Below are 16,401 nucleotides of genomic sequence, written 5' to 3'. Positions count from 1 at the left end.
AACCCTGAGGGATGCTGCATCTTTTTCCTTGATACGTTGGATATCCCAATGTGCCTCCATCTGACTTTAAAATATCACAAACATGGACTTCTCAATTTAAAAAAACCCTCATCTACAGTCCTACTCCTTTCATACATCTTGCTACTTGAAGACGGTAGCAATAGCAATAGCAGTTAGACTTATATACCGCTTCATAGGGCTTTCAGCCCTCTCTAAGCGGTTTACAGAGTCAGCATATTGCCCCCAACAACAATCTGGGTCCTCATTTCACCCACCTCGGAAGGATGGAAGGCTGAGTCAACCTTGAGCCGGTGAGATTTGAACAGCCGAACTGCAGAACTACAGTCAGCTGAAGTAGCCTGCAGTGCTGCATTTAACCACTGCGCCACCTCGGCTCATAGACAGAAACAACTCCATATAATGATTTACGTGACCAATCTTGAATTATGAAACTTAGCAACTCCATCCTAATAAATTTAGCAGAATAATTATTTCTACTAAATAATTATTTACAAACATTTGCCAAGAAATACACCAATTGGTGCTTGAAAGCCAGGATGGTTTGGGATAAATAAGAACATGAGTCAAAAGCTATTTCTCCACATCTTGGACAACAATGTTAGGAACCCAAGCTAGTGAAATTGAAGTCCTATCTGGGAATAAAGGTTCATCCCCTCTTTTTGACACTGGTGCCTTTCAGTCCAATATGGGCTGGAATGATGGAAATTGTAATCTAACATATCTGGAGGGCACCAGTTCAGAAAAAAAACCAGCTGTATATATTACCTTACTATGCACGACATGACCTCTAATGCAAGAATTAAAAAAATAATAAAAATTCATACATAGCTTTTAAATATTTGATAAATGCCTTGTCCCCAAAGCCGAACCACTCTGTAGTATCCCCCACTTCTGGAAACAGTGATTTGCCAATGAATGAATTAGAAGTGGAGATGCAACTCCCACTGCTCCAGCTTCTCTACTCCAAATTTTAATAGCCTTCCTCATCCTTTGTCCTTCAGATGTATTGGGACAAACCATGAGAGTTATTTGCTCATAGATGTGGAGGAATCAGGCTGGAAAAGGAAGAACATAGCTGAAATTACCAATATTGCACTCACCTTGTGCAGTTGCCCAATGCCATCTCCCAGAAAGGCGATGGTATGGCCTGTTTCTACCATGGCAGCCACAGCTGTCAATCTTGGCACGGAAGTCAGGAGTGCCTCAGCCACCAATGGCTTCCGGCTGGCAATGGGGCTAGGCGTGTGTTCATCCCCACAGGGGTAAATCTCTGGGGACTCCTGGAAATGAATAACATGAAAAACAGAAAGGTTGGAAGACAGCCACCATGGGGTGGAGCAACTGATCCTCTTCCCCTACACAGTAGAGTCATTCCTGTCCTGTCACTCACTTTGGATAAAGAGCTGCAACGAGAGGTCACTCCGTATTCAATGGCAGCCTCCTCGTCGTTGTTGTCGCCTATTCCAGATGTGGTGTAGCACAGCTGCCGCGTCTTCTCCATTGCTGCATTAATTGCATTCAAGCTGTAGGAACACAGGGCAGTCCGCCCACTTGGAACTGCAGTGGAGCCTTGCCCAACAGCTAAAACAATAAAAAGGATTTTGTCTTTTTCAGCAAAACCAGGTGCTAGATGCATAGCCTGAGCCAGGTTGTAAGATTGCCCTTGACTATGTTGGCATTCGAGAGGCAGCTCCACATAGGAATAGAGGTTGGTGTCATCTACGCAGGTCCGGGAGAGGTAGGTACGATATTCCATCTGTGCCTTTGCTCCACGCCGAAAGAACAAGAAGTAGACATAGCCACCAGAAGCAAAGGCACCGACGTAGCTGTTGTTGTAGTCTGAGAAATCACCCACAACCAATTTCCCCATTCCTTCATTGGAGAAGGCCTGTGGTCCTTCCAACTGGCGGATGGTAAATGGCGGGATCCCTCCAGAGAGCTTTGCCGTCAGTCCACGACCCACAAAGAGCAAGTCGCAGTCATTGTGGTGCCCCACCAAACCAACTGTTGAAACTTTTGGCTCATTGGCTGCCACAAACTGGTTGTCTCCCGGATCCTCAGGATGGTATAACACTTTGGTGATATCCGTCAGAGCTCGCTTCTCACATACTCCCTGGAACAGCTGCCCACAGACCACTAGCTCACCAGAACGCTCATTCGGTAAGAGGAGCTTGTTGGAGTTGTCCATCAGTTGGGCCTGCGGACACTCACGGACATCACGGAAAGGGAGACACTCGGGACTGTCTTGGTTTGGTCCTGTGCGGGCATATCCTAGAAGCCTCAGCTCAGAGTCCAGCTGATACAAGGCATTGACGGCCCCCACATACAGTCCTCCTGTACTCCGGGCTTGAGCCAAATGATTGAATGTACCGTTGGGAACCACGAATAATGGATAGGAAGAGGGTTGAGCAGCTGGGTACAAGGGCAGCAGGAGCATCAGTGTAACCATTAGGGGCGGCAACAAGCGGCCTAGGACCATGGCCAAATCCTAGACGGGAGGAGAAAAGGAATGAGCAACAATTAACACAAACATCCTAAACCAGCCTTCCCAATCCTTGGGTGCTTCAGTTGTATTTCATTGTCAGTTCCCACAATCTACAGCCAGTAGGTCCAAAGAGATCAGTACAATTCAGATCTGGCCCTGGAGGACCACTGGCACTTTCCCAAAGCATTCATTCACAGATCCTACGATAGCTTGGTAACTGTGCAGGTCAGTGTTTCTCAACCTTGTCAACTTGAAGCATTCGCTGGCTGGGGAATTCTGGGAGTTGAAGTCCAGACATCTTCAAGTTGACAAGGTTGAGAAACACTGGTCCAGGTTCATTCCAGATGCATATGCTCCAAAAGACTTCAGTCTAATTACCAAAATCTACTTGCTGCCTAAAAAACCCCATCTGCACCAAAAAAGCACAGTAGCAGATTCATGAGTGAATAAATAGTTTTATACTTCGTCATAGAGGACCAAAGTACTTCAGGCTATGATTCATTTTTTCTCTCTCTCTCACCACAACTATCAAATCAGCCACCAAATGAGCATTTAAGAAAAAAATCAGAAAGGGGGAAAGGCTGACTGAGAAACCACAATCCTTTAATAAATCAAAGGAGTTAATCTATCACATCACATCTCGGCAACCAGCTCGGGATGCAACAATTATGTACCAAACTCATAAAAGGGGAGAAAGAAATCTCCAAGTATCCAGCCATCTACACTTTCAATATTCAGATTCAATATTCAGAGACCAAAATTGACAACATAAACTAGTTGTTGACTCTGTGGACACAATTGCTTATTTTAAAATTAAATACTTCAAGTCCAGCTGTGTTTGCTCGAGTTCAACCAGGTCAGTTAACTTGGTTATTCTTTCGCTAGATTAGTCGGCTTACGGTTGTATGTAGTCCAAACTTAGAACATCGATGACTTTTAATAATCAAAATCCATGTAGCGTGTTGTGGTAATCTAGGCATATGCTTTATTCCCACCCTACTGTGATAAACATTACTCATCGCATGGAAGTGGATTTCTTCCTCTGTTGTGTTCCTGTGTTGAGTTGTTATTAAAGCAATTTTCTTATTTGCTGAGGTACACACAAGCATCGACGCACACAGGGACACAACCGGCAGCCTTCTCAATGTGGAGATGATTAAGTTGTAAATCTGTCCTACCCACGTAACGGACCATCCTAATTTAGAAATGAGGGTGGAATGAGCCTGTTCCGGAAAATCTAGCAGAGGCACAACCGTCAATCTCATTTGATCGCTGACACTGCAGGCCCCTTTCACGGGAGTCTCCAGGCCTTCAGCGATGAAAACGGCACTGCAACGTCACACTATAAACTCTGCCCTTTGGGAGCATGTGCGTAATGCACGCAGAGAAAGAATATGGCTTGCCCCAAGACACCAACACACGCCTTGTGTCATTCTGACTCCCCTCGCTAATCTTGAGAATGCCTTTGTCATTTTATAGCAATAGCAATAGCAATAGCAGTTAGACTTATATACCGCTTCATAGGGCTTTCAGCCCTCTCTAAGCGGTTTACAGAGCCAGCATATCGCCCCCACAGTCTGGGTCCTCATTTCACCCACCTCGGAAGGATGGAAGGCTGAGTCAACCTTGAGCCAGTGAGATTAGAACCGCTGAACTGCAGATAACAGTCAGCTGAAGTGGCCTGCAGTACTGCACCCTAACCACTGCGCCACCTCGGCTCATTTTTAAGTGTGTATGCATCTCGCAACTCGCCAATCTTCCAAACCGTATTTAATTGCGGCTCAGCATGTCACTCGGGAATCACCAGACTAGACAGATTGAAGTTAATCCCAAAAGGATCCTCTTTATTTTGCCTCAGGAATATTGTCTCCTCCAGATTCCGCCCCCCACTTCCTGAGTAAGGTCTGCACTGTGTGCCAAAAGCGAGCACAGATCAGGATTTGGCATGTAGCTCCTCATTCGGCAGTAGAATCCTGCTGACAAAAATTCTCTAAGCAGTCCGTGTGGACAGCCCCATCCTTCCTCCCCTAACAGGCTGGTAAAACCAGATTAACTTGTGCCGAAGAGACACCCTGCCAATTTGATGACATTTGAAAGAGACAAAGGAAGTTTTCTTTCCACTTGATCAGCTAAATACTTGCAAGGGGAACTGGGATTCTGATTACTGTTAGTAGGTAGGCGTTGGGAACTTGGGGGGTGGATTAAGTTGCTGTAAAGCCGAGTAATCGTGTAGCGTATGCATTAGGGCAAAGAACATTCGGAGCAGCTAGAAAATCGCTGGAGAATCAATACGGTATCCCTGCCGCACAACATTGCTGCTAAAACTAACCATCAGATAAAGACTTAAATTGTAGAGTCCCAATTCAACGTCAAGAAGAAGAAATAGCAGCAGAAGCAGAAGAAGAAGCAGAAGAAGCAGGGGCACACCATACATCTGCCTCACCTTCCCAAGGAGCATCTTCTTCTCCCTGTTAACAGCAATCTATAATCCGGTTATTTTACTGCCTGAAGTGGAAGCCAAATGCCGCAAGGCTTCTGCATCGTTCAGACCCCGGATCCTGTCTTTGTTTTCACCATTCTCTGTCCTCACCTTCCCTCATCCCTTCCTTGGGCTTTTTGTCACCAGAAACCAAAGACTTCTCCCTGCTAGGCTAAGCACATGGAGTGGAGTGGACTGAGGTGCTGGAACAAGAGGGAGGAGAGCAGTGGTGGGTTTCAAAAAAATTTGGAACCTACTCTGTGGGTGTGGCCTCCTTTGTGGGAGTGGCTTGTGGGCCATGTGACCTGGTGGGAGTGGCTTGCAGGCCATGTGTTTTCTTTCTCCCTCCCTCCCTCTCTCCTTCCTTTTGTCTCTCTGTCCCTTTTTTTCTTTTTTTCTTTCATCTCTCTCTCACTCTTTTTCTTTCTTTTTTCTTTCTTTATTTATTCCTTCCTGTCTTTCTCTTTCTCTCTCTCTCTCTCTGTCAGTCTGTGTGTGTGTGTGTGTGTGTGTGTGTGTGTGTGTGTGTGTCAGTGGTGGGTTTCAAAAATGTTTGGAACCTACTCTGTGGGTGTGGCCTCCTTTGTGGGAGTGGCTTGCCGGGCATGTGACCTGGTGGGAGTGGCTTGCCGCCCATGTTTTTTTCTCTCTCTCTCTCTCTTTCTCTCTCTCTCTCCTTCCTTGCTTTTGTCTCTCTGTCCCTTTTTCCTTTTTTTCTTTCATCTCTCTCTCACTCTTTTTCTTTCTTTTTTATTTATTTATTTATTTCTTCCTTTCTTTCTCTTTCTCTCTCTCTCTGTGTCAGTCTGTTTGTCTCTCTCTCTGTGTGTGTGTGTATGTGTGTGTATGTGTGTGTCAGTGGTGGGTTTCAAAATTTTCTGGAACTTCTTCTGTAGGTGTGGCCTGCTTTCCGGGTCCACTGGTGGAACCTCTTCTAACCGGTTCGGTAGATTTGATGAACCGGTTCTACCGAATAGGTGCGAACTGGTAGGAACCCACCTCTGGAGGAGAGCAAGGGATGGGACTTCCCTCCCTTGGGATCTAGCGATGGGGGAGGTGGTTAAGAGTCCCTCGATCCCCCTCCTTCAGTGAGTTCCTAGCACAGCCCCAAAGAAGGAAAGACACAGAGAGGAGCCACAGAGGGGAAAAACAAGTAACAAGGGAGGACCTCAGATTCCACTTTGATTGCTGCTGCTGCTTCACGTGATAATTGGAGTTAAACATTTGCTGTCTCTCTTTGTAGACAAAGGGCCTCCAGAGGCAAATCAATGGGAGTGGGGTGGGGAGATTAAAAAAGAAAAAAAACCCTGGAAACTAAATCTAATCCCAGATGTTTCACAACCTCAGCTGGGGCCAGGATAGGCAAGGCAAGCTTTGTCACGAAGGCAGTCACAATACAATAAGCGGCAATATGGGAACACAAATGTACAACAACAACCAAAAAAACCCACCCAAAAACAGTTACTTCAGACCAAGCCTCCCTGGTGGTTTTCTTGCAAACCAGACAGAGGGATGTTGTCAAGAAGGGAGCATTTAGTGGGGGGGGGGGGGGTGCTCTCCTCACTGACTCTACTCCAATTATTCCTCTGTTGTGGGCTGTTGTCTAAACACGCCAATGGGAAAGTGATTTGTTTTCCCTCCCTCTTCAATTCCCATCCTTACTTTACACATACTCCTATCGCCCTTTTGAACTACCCAGAAAATGGAGCCATCTGCCTACCAAGGCAGGGAAAGGAAGAGGACCCACTTCTTCAACATCTGGGCTGGAAATCAAGCCATCTGTCTCTCCTTCTCTCTCCCCTGATTCATCTCCCCCCCCCCGCCCACTGCGGGGGTGGTGGTGGTGGTGGCAGGAAGCAAGGGACTATTGGAGTTTATAGTAACTCTTCTCTCATCCCTTCCCTCCTGGCAACAGCTGGAAGGAAGCAAAGAGGATAAATGTAGCAACATTCCAAAATCCCAGGAGGAAGCTTGAGAGGCACTCACAGAAGACAATGGCACGTGGGTGGAGCTGCTAGAGACAAAGGAAGCTCTACATGCGCGCACACACACAAACACACACAACTATCAATGTATCTATCTATGTATCTATTGATGTATCCATCTGTCCATCCATCCATGATGAATTCAGGAGTCTTTGTTCAAAATATTCAAATGTATATTGGGTTGGCATAGCAAAACCACCTGAATCAAAGCGTGACCCGTCAAAACCGCGGTCCACTAAAGTGCGCCCGATTAAAGCGCGTACGTGACGTCATCATCAGCGCAACAAATACGACCACGGAGAAAAAAGGGCGCTTTAAAAAGCGCTTTTAAAGCAAGCCGATTCACATAAAGGTAAGGGTTAGGGTTAGGGTTAGGGTTAGGGTTAGGTTAAGGGTTAGGTTTAGGTTTAGGGTTACGTTAAGCGTTAGGGTTAGGTTTAGGGTTAGGTTAAGGGTTAGCGTTAGGTTAAGGGTTAGGTATAGGGTTAGGTTTAGGGTTAGGTTTAGGGTTAGGTTAAGGGTTAGGGTTAGGGTTAGGTTTGGGGGGGTTAGGGTAAGGTTTTCGCATTAATTTTAAGTTTACCGCTCACAGCGTGCTGTTTTCGTCGCGCTGTGATGACGTCACGTACGTTCTTTCGTCGAGCGCGCTTTAGTCTACCGCGGTTTTGTGGTGGAACCGAATCAAAGCATTACTACAGATAGTGATTACTTTCAAGTAATGACCCAGAAGGAAAAAAACCATCATAAATGGCGTTTTTCAGAGTCAACTTCAACTTGCAACCTGCATTCACCCATGCTATCTAGTCCCAGAGATAGAGCCCAGGGATTTAAGAGGGCTGCCAATCGCCCTCTTAAATCTCCCCTCTAGACCGTTTCACATCCATACCCTTCCGGTGCTTACCAACAAGATTCAGGATTTCAAGATTTAATGAATTTGTATGCCGCCCAATCCCGAAGGACTCCGGGCGGCTTACATAAAAACAGTTTTAAAATACTAAAAAATTTAAAAGACAAAGACAAAGCAAGTTAAAAGAACACAACATGCACTCAACCTTAGTGGGGCTGGAACTCAATCGAAGATCAACAGCCCCAGGCCTGCTGGAACAGTCAGGTCTTAGTAGATTTTTGGAAGGCTGAGAAAGTGGGGAGGGTCCGGATCTCAGGGGGTAGATCGTTCCATAGGGCCGGGGCAGCTACAGAGAAGGCTCTCCCCCGAGGAGCCGCCAGACGACATTGTCTAGTCGACGGCACCCAGAGAAGGCGTATCCTGTGAGATCTCATCGGACGCTGGGAAGTATGTGGCAGGAGGCGGTCTCGTAGATATCCAGGTCCTAGGCCATGTAGGGCTTTAAAGGTAATAACCAGCACCTTGAAGCGCTTTCGGAGACCGATAGGGAGTCAGTGCAGCTTGCGGAGGATAGGTGTAACATGGGTGTATCTCGGTACGCCCAGTATCGCTCGCGCGGCTGCATTCTGGACCAATTGTAGTCTCCGAACACTTTTCACATGTAGAGCGTGTTACAGTAGTCGAGTCTTGAGGTGACGAGGGCCTGAGTGACCATTTGGAGGGCCTCCCAATCAGGCTGTGCTGGAGACATTTCAGCTCTCACATGGTAGGGTCAAGCAGCAGGACTCCACAGGCATCCCCACTGGAGGAGGAACGAGATAAGACAGGGTGCCGGCGACAGGGAAAGGGAGTTTGCCATGGTGCTTCCAGGCTGCATCAATGGCTGCTGTGTGGTAACCCTCCCCGATCAAAGTCTCCACTGTTCCCATCTTGACTGTGCCATCACAGAGCCACACGGGGCTAAAGGCTCCATTATCCCATTGACACAGAGCACTCACAGCTCCGATACATGGCACTGACAACCCAGAGAAAATGGAATGGGGTGGGGTGGGGGGAAAGCAGTGTCTGAAAGCACAGAATGAAGAAGGCCCTTGCTGGAGTTTGGAGAAAGAAAGCAGTGATTGCCTGCTGGGATATCAGCTGAGTAGAAGACTGTGAGGAGCAGGGGAAGAGAACAGGTCAGGACATGGGGTTGAGTTGAGCTCCTCGACAGAGAACAGAAGGATCCTTTGTGATCTGTTTGTATGGAGTTGTTGATCAATTGGAGGGGGGCAAATAGAGGCCTGATGTGCTAGCATTGAGAGACCCCTTCTTCACTTTGGCAATGAGGGGGATATTTCGTTCTTTGGTTTTTTACTCTGCGGAAGAAAACCTCATTCACCAGCCCAAGACTGACCAGAGGCTTTGCAATTAAGCCAGCTGAGGCCGGGCCAAAGCATTGCAGGCTGAAAACCGGGACACCCTTACCCTCCCAATCTGGAATCTGACTTCCAAATTTCTCTGGCTTCTATTGGCGCAAAGAAACAGTAATGCCAGATGTGTCAAGCTCTAGGCCTCCCCCAGTGTTTAAAATTCCCCGGGCAGGTTGTCAACAGAGCTCGTGCAAAATGAATGCGGACTGGCTCCTGGGGAGTCAAAAGCCTTGCTGATTCCTATTCTGAGGCCGACAGCATGCTGCCATTGGCTGGTGGGCGCGTGAAAGGGGATAGACTTGACTGAACATGCCTTTGAGGGTCTGACCATACGCCACCGACAATCCAAACTCCTGCAGATCTGATTTCCCCCTTCATTTTTGGAAGCAGCCCTTTTCTCTGCACCCACGTTACACCTATCCTCCGCGAGCTGCACTGGCTGCCTATTGGTCTCCGGATACGCTTCAAGGCGCTAGTCGTCACTTATAAAGCCCTTCATGGTATTGGACCTGGGTACTTGAGAGACCGCCTGCTGCCAATTACCTCCACTAGACCGATTAGATCCCACAGATTAGGCCTCCTCCGAATTCCATCCACTGGCCAATGCCGATTGGCTACCACCCGGAGGAGGGCCTTCTCTGTGGCTGCTCCGGCCCTCTGGAACGAGCTCCCCGTGGAGATTCGGACCCTCACCACCCTCCAGGCTTTCCGCAAAGCCTTAAGAACCTGGCTGTTCCAACAGGCCTGGGGCTGATGAGTTCCTGTCCCCGCTCGAATGGTGTGGCTGTTGATTGTTTTTAAAATTGTGGTGTTGTCCGTTGTCTTTCTTTTTTTCCCCCATTTGTACCCCACCCCCTGACTTGGTTTGTGAGCTGCCCTGAGTCCCTCTGGGAATAGGGCGGCATAGAAATACAATAAAATCGAAATCGAAAATCAAAAAATTCTCCCCAGCCATATGGTCTCCCCCCTCCTGCATTTAACAATTTCCAGGCAACCCAAGTGATTCTTCTATCACTGGCTTCAGGAAGCTGAAAAATCTGAGAGTTTTGGCTGAAACAGGGAGAAGGACTGGACACTTCTGCAAGAGAGGGGAGGGGGAAGGGCTTGAAGTCAAACAGGAGTCAACCAATGTATGGAAGAGGATTTGGGGAGGTCTTCCTTCATCTAGGATGGTTTGAGTGGCATGGCCTTTCCTGCTACTGCAGACACATCCCGTAGATTCTGCCCCGGTGGCAACAGAGGCCTCCCTCGCTTGCAAGAAAGAGAGCTTGAAAAGGTGTCAAGGTCAGCAAGACGCTTCAGTTCCCTGGCGGGCACCCAGCACAGCCGCCCCCACAGCGGGAAGCAGGCGTGGGGAGAGCTATGCCAATCTGTGTGCTGCTGAATTGCCCTTTTGTCCGGCTCAGGGTAAAGGGGGGGTGGGCAGAGATAGCGCCACCCGTGATAAGAGTCCAGAGTCTGGGAGAGTCTAACTTAAGGAGTTCGGGGCTTAACTCACGAGGCCTCCCAGAGCTTGACCCAAAAGGGTAAGAAAGAAGGGGCAGCCCCCATTCTCAGCCCAACACACCAAGGTACCCATGTACGCTCCATTCCAAGCTCATCCTCACCCACACGAATGCATAGGAAAGAATGCTGTCTCCAAGGGCAGAGAAACACACAACCCAGCAGGAGAAAAGTGATAGGTTTTTTTTTTTAGTGCCTTCTAGGGTAAGAGGACAGGGAAATACACAAAGGACTGGAAGAAGGTCAAAGCAAATCAGAATGTTAAGGGGGAAAAAAAAGAGATAATAATAAATACAGGCAGAAGGGAAGGTAATACTGTTCAGGGCAGAAGCTGGTAACCTGCCACAAAATGTTCTGTTTTCTGACTCCAGACACATCAAATTTTTAGGGCTCATGGCAATTTTCTTCACTGAGCTCAAAGGCACCCCAAGTTCCCCTTTAAAGAGCCCTCGAAATCTTTGCCCATTTTAATTATCTTCCACATACAAACATTCCCTATAAAACACACACACACACACACACACACACACACACACACACACACTAGCATGTCAACCAGCATCCCTTACTTACAACAGCTGCAGGCACTGGGCACACACCTGTTCCTTCAGTGGGAAAGCAGGTTTTCCCTTCACCTGGAAGGTGCTTGGTGGTGTTGCTGCCTTTCTTAAAAGGCTGCTCCTGCTCGGCACCAGGTGATACAGTGGCGAACCCAACCCACCACGTCAACGTCATTAACGCCCACGCCATCAAAAAACGGTGGGCGGCCTCTGATAATTCCTCACATGCAGTAGCAGCAGCAGCAAGTGGGTTTGAAGCCGCAAGGCAGCTGAACACCAGAACTGCGTATCCAGCAAGTGCCTAGGACTGAGAATCAGGACCCAGACGCCATCCTTCCTTGCTGGGGAAAGAGCCTGTAGTAGTCGGCATCAGCAGAGAAAGGGCAAGCCCTAAAAAAATCAAATTCTCTCTGGCGGGGCTGAAATTCAACTCTGCCACCCGGATCTAAGGGCAAACTTAAAAGAGGGAGGAAAGAACAAGAAGGAAAAGGGGGAGCGGAGGGTGCTTGTTATGCAATTTGAGTAGATGTTATGCCCAACTTTGCTGGTAGATACAGAAAACGCAGGGACTAATTCCTCACCCACTGCCTTGGGTGAGGGAGGAGGGGAAGAAAGAGAGTAATAATGCTTGGAGTTAGAATCGTGTGAAATCCACACTTCTTCAGTGGCATCACTGATTAACTATGCAAAAACTTTTGGACGGAAGGTAGCAAGATGGCCGTTTTGCCCCTTCCCTTCCCCCCCCCCGCCCCATCCCCTGCAGCTTCACAACCCTTTCGAAAGACTAGCAACCAACAAACACCACTGTTAAGTGTCATAGCTGTGTAATTAGATATCCGAGTCTGTTTGGGACTTGTTCCTGGTCAATAGAGAGACACCAACCTCACCCATACAAGGCAGCTGCACAATTGTTCGCCCTAAGAAAACATCACAAACTATATTACACCTGAGTGCCCAGGAACAGAGGCAGCCTCTAAGCAACAGCCCATCCCTTCGTGAATCTGCCTGAAGCGGTTCCCATTCTAATAGCCCCCACTTTATGGCATTCTCCCCCAGAGGCATGCACAGCCCCTGCTTTGCTAAAACTTCCTAAATAGGTTTAAGTCAAACCGGTTGGCCCCAGCTGAATGACTGCAGGCACCTGCCTTGCTCTGCAAGGTCGGTTTTGGCATTGATTGGGTTTAGTTATTACTGCATTTCTTTTTGGTTTGGTTGCCTTTGTCAGCTGCCTTTGGTTTTGGGAGAGGGGGGTAGTTTATAAGTACTATAAAATGAATTCAAAGCCTTTGGCCACCTAATGAGAAGGAAGGACTCACTGGAGAAGAGCCTAATGCTGGGAAATATTAAGGGCAAAAGATGAAGAGGAAGGCAGGGAATGAGGTGGGCTGGATGGAGTCACCGAAGCAGTCGGCGTGAGCTTAAATGGACTCCAGAGGATGGTAGAGGACAGGAAGGCCTGGAGGAACGTTGTCCATGGGGTCATGATGGGACATGACTTTGCAACTAATGACAACATAAAATAAATAACCAAAATTTGCTAGGTCCGTTAACACTATTGCACTAAGCCACATAAGTCGAAGTTTACCAACCCAGAAAAGTTGGGCTCATGCACTATAGCCATAGCCAAACAAATGACTTTCCGGGTCAAGGTGTGAATCCAGCAGAGTGGGAGGAGGGGAGAAAGAAGGGGGAATGGAAGCAGGGCTTCTCTCTGAATTCAGCAAATGGTGAATGGGCGTGGCAGTTTTTTCCAGATTGCTCACCTCCTCTCCCAATTGTTCCCTCCTTACCTATTTTTAAAAATACCTTATGTTTAGGCTTGTGTGGTTTGGCAAGGGAAAGAAAGACCTAGAAGAGAGGTTTTGGGACCACTTCACACATCTAATATGAAAATAAATGTTTCATAGTATCAGTAGATTTGTGTGTAAAACAGCTGATGGGCAGAAAGAGGGTGCAGAAGCCAAATCGTGACCTGGATTCCAGGACCAGGGTCACCAAGCTAAGGTCAGGGAGGGAACAGCATCTTAAATAATTTATTTTTCATTATATATCTATATCTATATATCTATATCTACATCTACAACTATTTCTCTCTCTCTCTCTGTCTCTCTCCATATACACACACACACACACACACACACACACACACACACACACATATATATATATATATATATATATATATATATATATATATATATATATATATATATATTATTTGTGCTGATAAATAAATAAAGGGAGACTAGTATAGATCTATTTCAAGCTATTTAGCTCTCATCAGCTAGCCATACCCTTACTGGGATTAGAACCTGGGCTATATTACATACTAGGCAGACTTCTTAGCCATTAGGCTACAGGCTCTTATCCATTATGAAACCAAAATCATATATATATATATATATATATATATATATATATATATATATATATATATATATATATATATATATATATATATATATATATAGTCACAACCCCTGGTATGCCCCAATTATGGGAGGAAGCTAACTGCTTCCATTATCTGTCTATTGGCTCGTCACAAGAGACCATCCAGACAGAAACCCAATATTTTTACTGTTGCCTTTGTTACATTTGTGTTGTATTTGTGCTGATAAATAAATAAAGGGAGACTAGTATAGATCTATTTCAAGCTATTTAGCTCTCATCAGCTAGCCATACCCTTACTGGGATATATATATATATATATATCAGGGTAGAGATGAATGCAACTTCTTCATACACCCTGTGAAGAAGCTTTATAATGATTGGGACTTTTCAACCCCAAAGAGGATCTCTGTTCTGGTTTGTGATGGCCAAACTTTCCCCCCCCCCCCCTTTTTACAGGCAAAACTGAACGACAGACAACTACTGTCATTCTTCAACGGGATACTATGATCGCCCTGGCACAGCCAGCTGGCATCCTCCCTCTGTGCTGCAAGTGGAAGGACCAGCTTGTCTGTATATCCAAGCTGGACTTTCTGGTGTTGCAGATTTGATATATATCCCCAAGGCCAGGAAGTGGGGAGAAGATTGCCCAAGCCAACGAATTCACCCCCCTACCTCTCTCTCTCCCTCTATCAAGAATACCACTCCCCCCCCCCATTTCCCCCACTATTTTCCTTCTTGTTTTGTTGGGAGGCAAAGAAGCATTGCTGTGGCTAATGTTAGCCATAGTGCTAACAAGTTTTAACAGGCATGAAAACACCAACTACGGATTGAGTAGATCTCCTCATATCAGATGTGTGGGTCACCGGGTATGGGAAATCCAGTCTACATTTCTTTGGGGATAACTCAATCTACTTTTAAATCCTTAGGAAGAATCCTTTTTGCAAATTAGTCTCTCCTCCAAAATCCAGTTAAAACACACACACACACACACACACACACACACACACACCAGTAATCCTTTCTGGTACAGGATATTTCACAAAAATCTCAATTAAGGTGAATGTTCCCCAGGCATTTATAGTACGATTTTGATAAAACCTGTCCTCAGTTCTGTCGTTTTTGTAGTCAGCCCAGATTACAAAATTGCAGACAAAACTGCAAAGCCCAATTTCCCACCCAACAACAGACCCATTACACAGATGGGGGTGGGGTGGGGGGTGAGGAAATGGAGGGAACACACACCAAATCTGAGTTTTCTTCTTTCCAAAGGCAGAATTTACTCTGCCTTCTCTTCTTCCAGTCTCCAAATTTGGCAATTTCCTCCCAGGCGCTTTTCAACTTAGTCTACTTTGAGAAAGCGCCCTTCCAAGGAATTTAATGTTCTAGATGGGGAGGAATCGGGTGAGTAACGCGGGTGAAGGAAGGAAGGAAGGAAGGAAGGAAGGAAGGAAGAGAGAGAGAGAGAGAGAGAGAGAGAGAGAGAGAGAGAGAGAGAGAGAGAGAGAGAGAGAGAGAGAGAGAGAGAGAGAGAGTGAGTGAGAGAGAGAGAAAGAAAGAAAGGAAGAAAAAGAAAGGAAGAAAAAGAAAGAAAGAAAGAAAAAAACTCCGAGGAGAACAGATAATAAAGATGAAGGGAAAAGAATGTCTGAAGCGAGCAGAGAGGGGCGCTGAAAGAAGGGAGGGAGGGAGAGCTGTGGAAAAAGGTGTGGAGCGGCGGAATGCTTGGAGAGCGATCTAGAGAAAAGGGAGTGTTGCTGGAAAGGGAAGGGACCGCTAAAGAAGGCAGCAAGGGGAAGGGAGTCCCAACGGATGGGTCGCCTCTGGGAAGCAGAGCGATTGCTTCGGGGTATTCTTTGTCCGGTTCTTTTGGCACCCCAGTTGGGGGACTCGAGCAACGGCTCGGAGAGGGGCGAGTAGAACAGAGAAACCGCGTTGCAGAAAGGCATGAAGATCGCTGTACGTACGGAACACAGGCGATCCTAAGGAAAGGTCCTCGAAGGCGCCCGAAGGCGCACCCCACACCTCCCTCCCTCCCTCCCTCCCTCCCTTCCCCGCCAGCGCTACCTACCTGGCCAGCGAAGTTCACGAGAACTTGCCACCGTCCGCCGCTCAGTCCCGGGCAGCGGTACCCACCTCGCTACTCCCCCCCCCCACAATGCACCGCTGCCAACTCTGAAGCCTCTCCTCAGCCGTCCGCAGCCCATTCCAAGCTAAGCCGAGGCGAGGCAAGGCAAGGCAAGCCGCCACCTCCCCAAGCCCTAAGGCCGACTCGAACTGGAGAGTCAGGAGCGCCCCCTGCTGACTAAAGGGAGTTACGGGCGTTCCAGGCGTTCAGGTGGGTTGTTAGTTGCGAAGTTAGTTGCGAAGTGTTTTGAATATGTTGTCTTTGTCTCGTTCCCCCCTTTCCCTTGTCTTTTGTGAGCCGCCCGGAGTCCTCCGGGAGTGGGCTGCATACAAGAACAAATAAATAATAATAATAATAAAGTCGGGGTTGAAAAATCCCAATCATCATAAAGATCTACTCAATCCATAGTTGGTGTTTTCATGCCTGTTAAAACGTATTAGCACTATGGCTAACATTAGCCACAGCAATGCTTCTTTTCCTCCCAACAAAACAAGAAGGAAAATTGGGGGGTGGGATGGTATTCTTGATAGAGGGAGAGAGAGAGGCATGGGGTGGATTCTTTGGCTTGGGCAATCTTCTCCCCTTTTCCTGGC

The 16,401-nt window shown here is 47.2% G+C and overlaps 1 protein-coding gene across 2 annotated transcripts in view; it reads right to left on the bottom strand.

The window, feature by feature from the left end:
- PLXNB3 (plexin B3) overlaps positions 1 to 15,867 on the bottom strand; it is a 91,299-nt gene extending 75,432 nt beyond the window's left edge. The window contains exons 1-3 of one of the 2 annotated variants that reach the window (XM_032211848.1): positions 15,752 to 15,867; positions 1,412 to 2,509; positions 1,122 to 1,301 (exon numbers count right to left, since the gene is read on the bottom strand). In XM_032211848.1, coding sequence (XP_032067739.1) covers positions 1,122 to 1,301; positions 1,412 to 2,500 — 1,269 coding nt within the window. In that variant the 5' untranslated portion in view covers positions 2,501 to 2,509; positions 15,752 to 15,867. Of the gene's footprint in view, positions 1 to 1,121; positions 1,302 to 1,411; positions 2,510 to 4,949; positions 5,155 to 15,751 lie in introns of those variants that run through there. The other variant, XM_032211847.1, reaches the window with a different exon arrangement.
- Positions 15,868 to 16,401: the final 534 nt, after the last annotated feature.

This window comes from Thamnophis elegans, chromosome 2 (assembly GCF_009769535.1).
Source record: "Thamnophis elegans isolate rThaEle1 chromosome 2, rThaEle1.pri, whole genome shotgun sequence".
NCBI lineage: Eukaryota > Metazoa > Chordata > Lepidosauria > Squamata > Colubridae > Thamnophis > Thamnophis elegans.
This window is presented reverse-complemented; position numbering and strand designations above follow the sequence as displayed.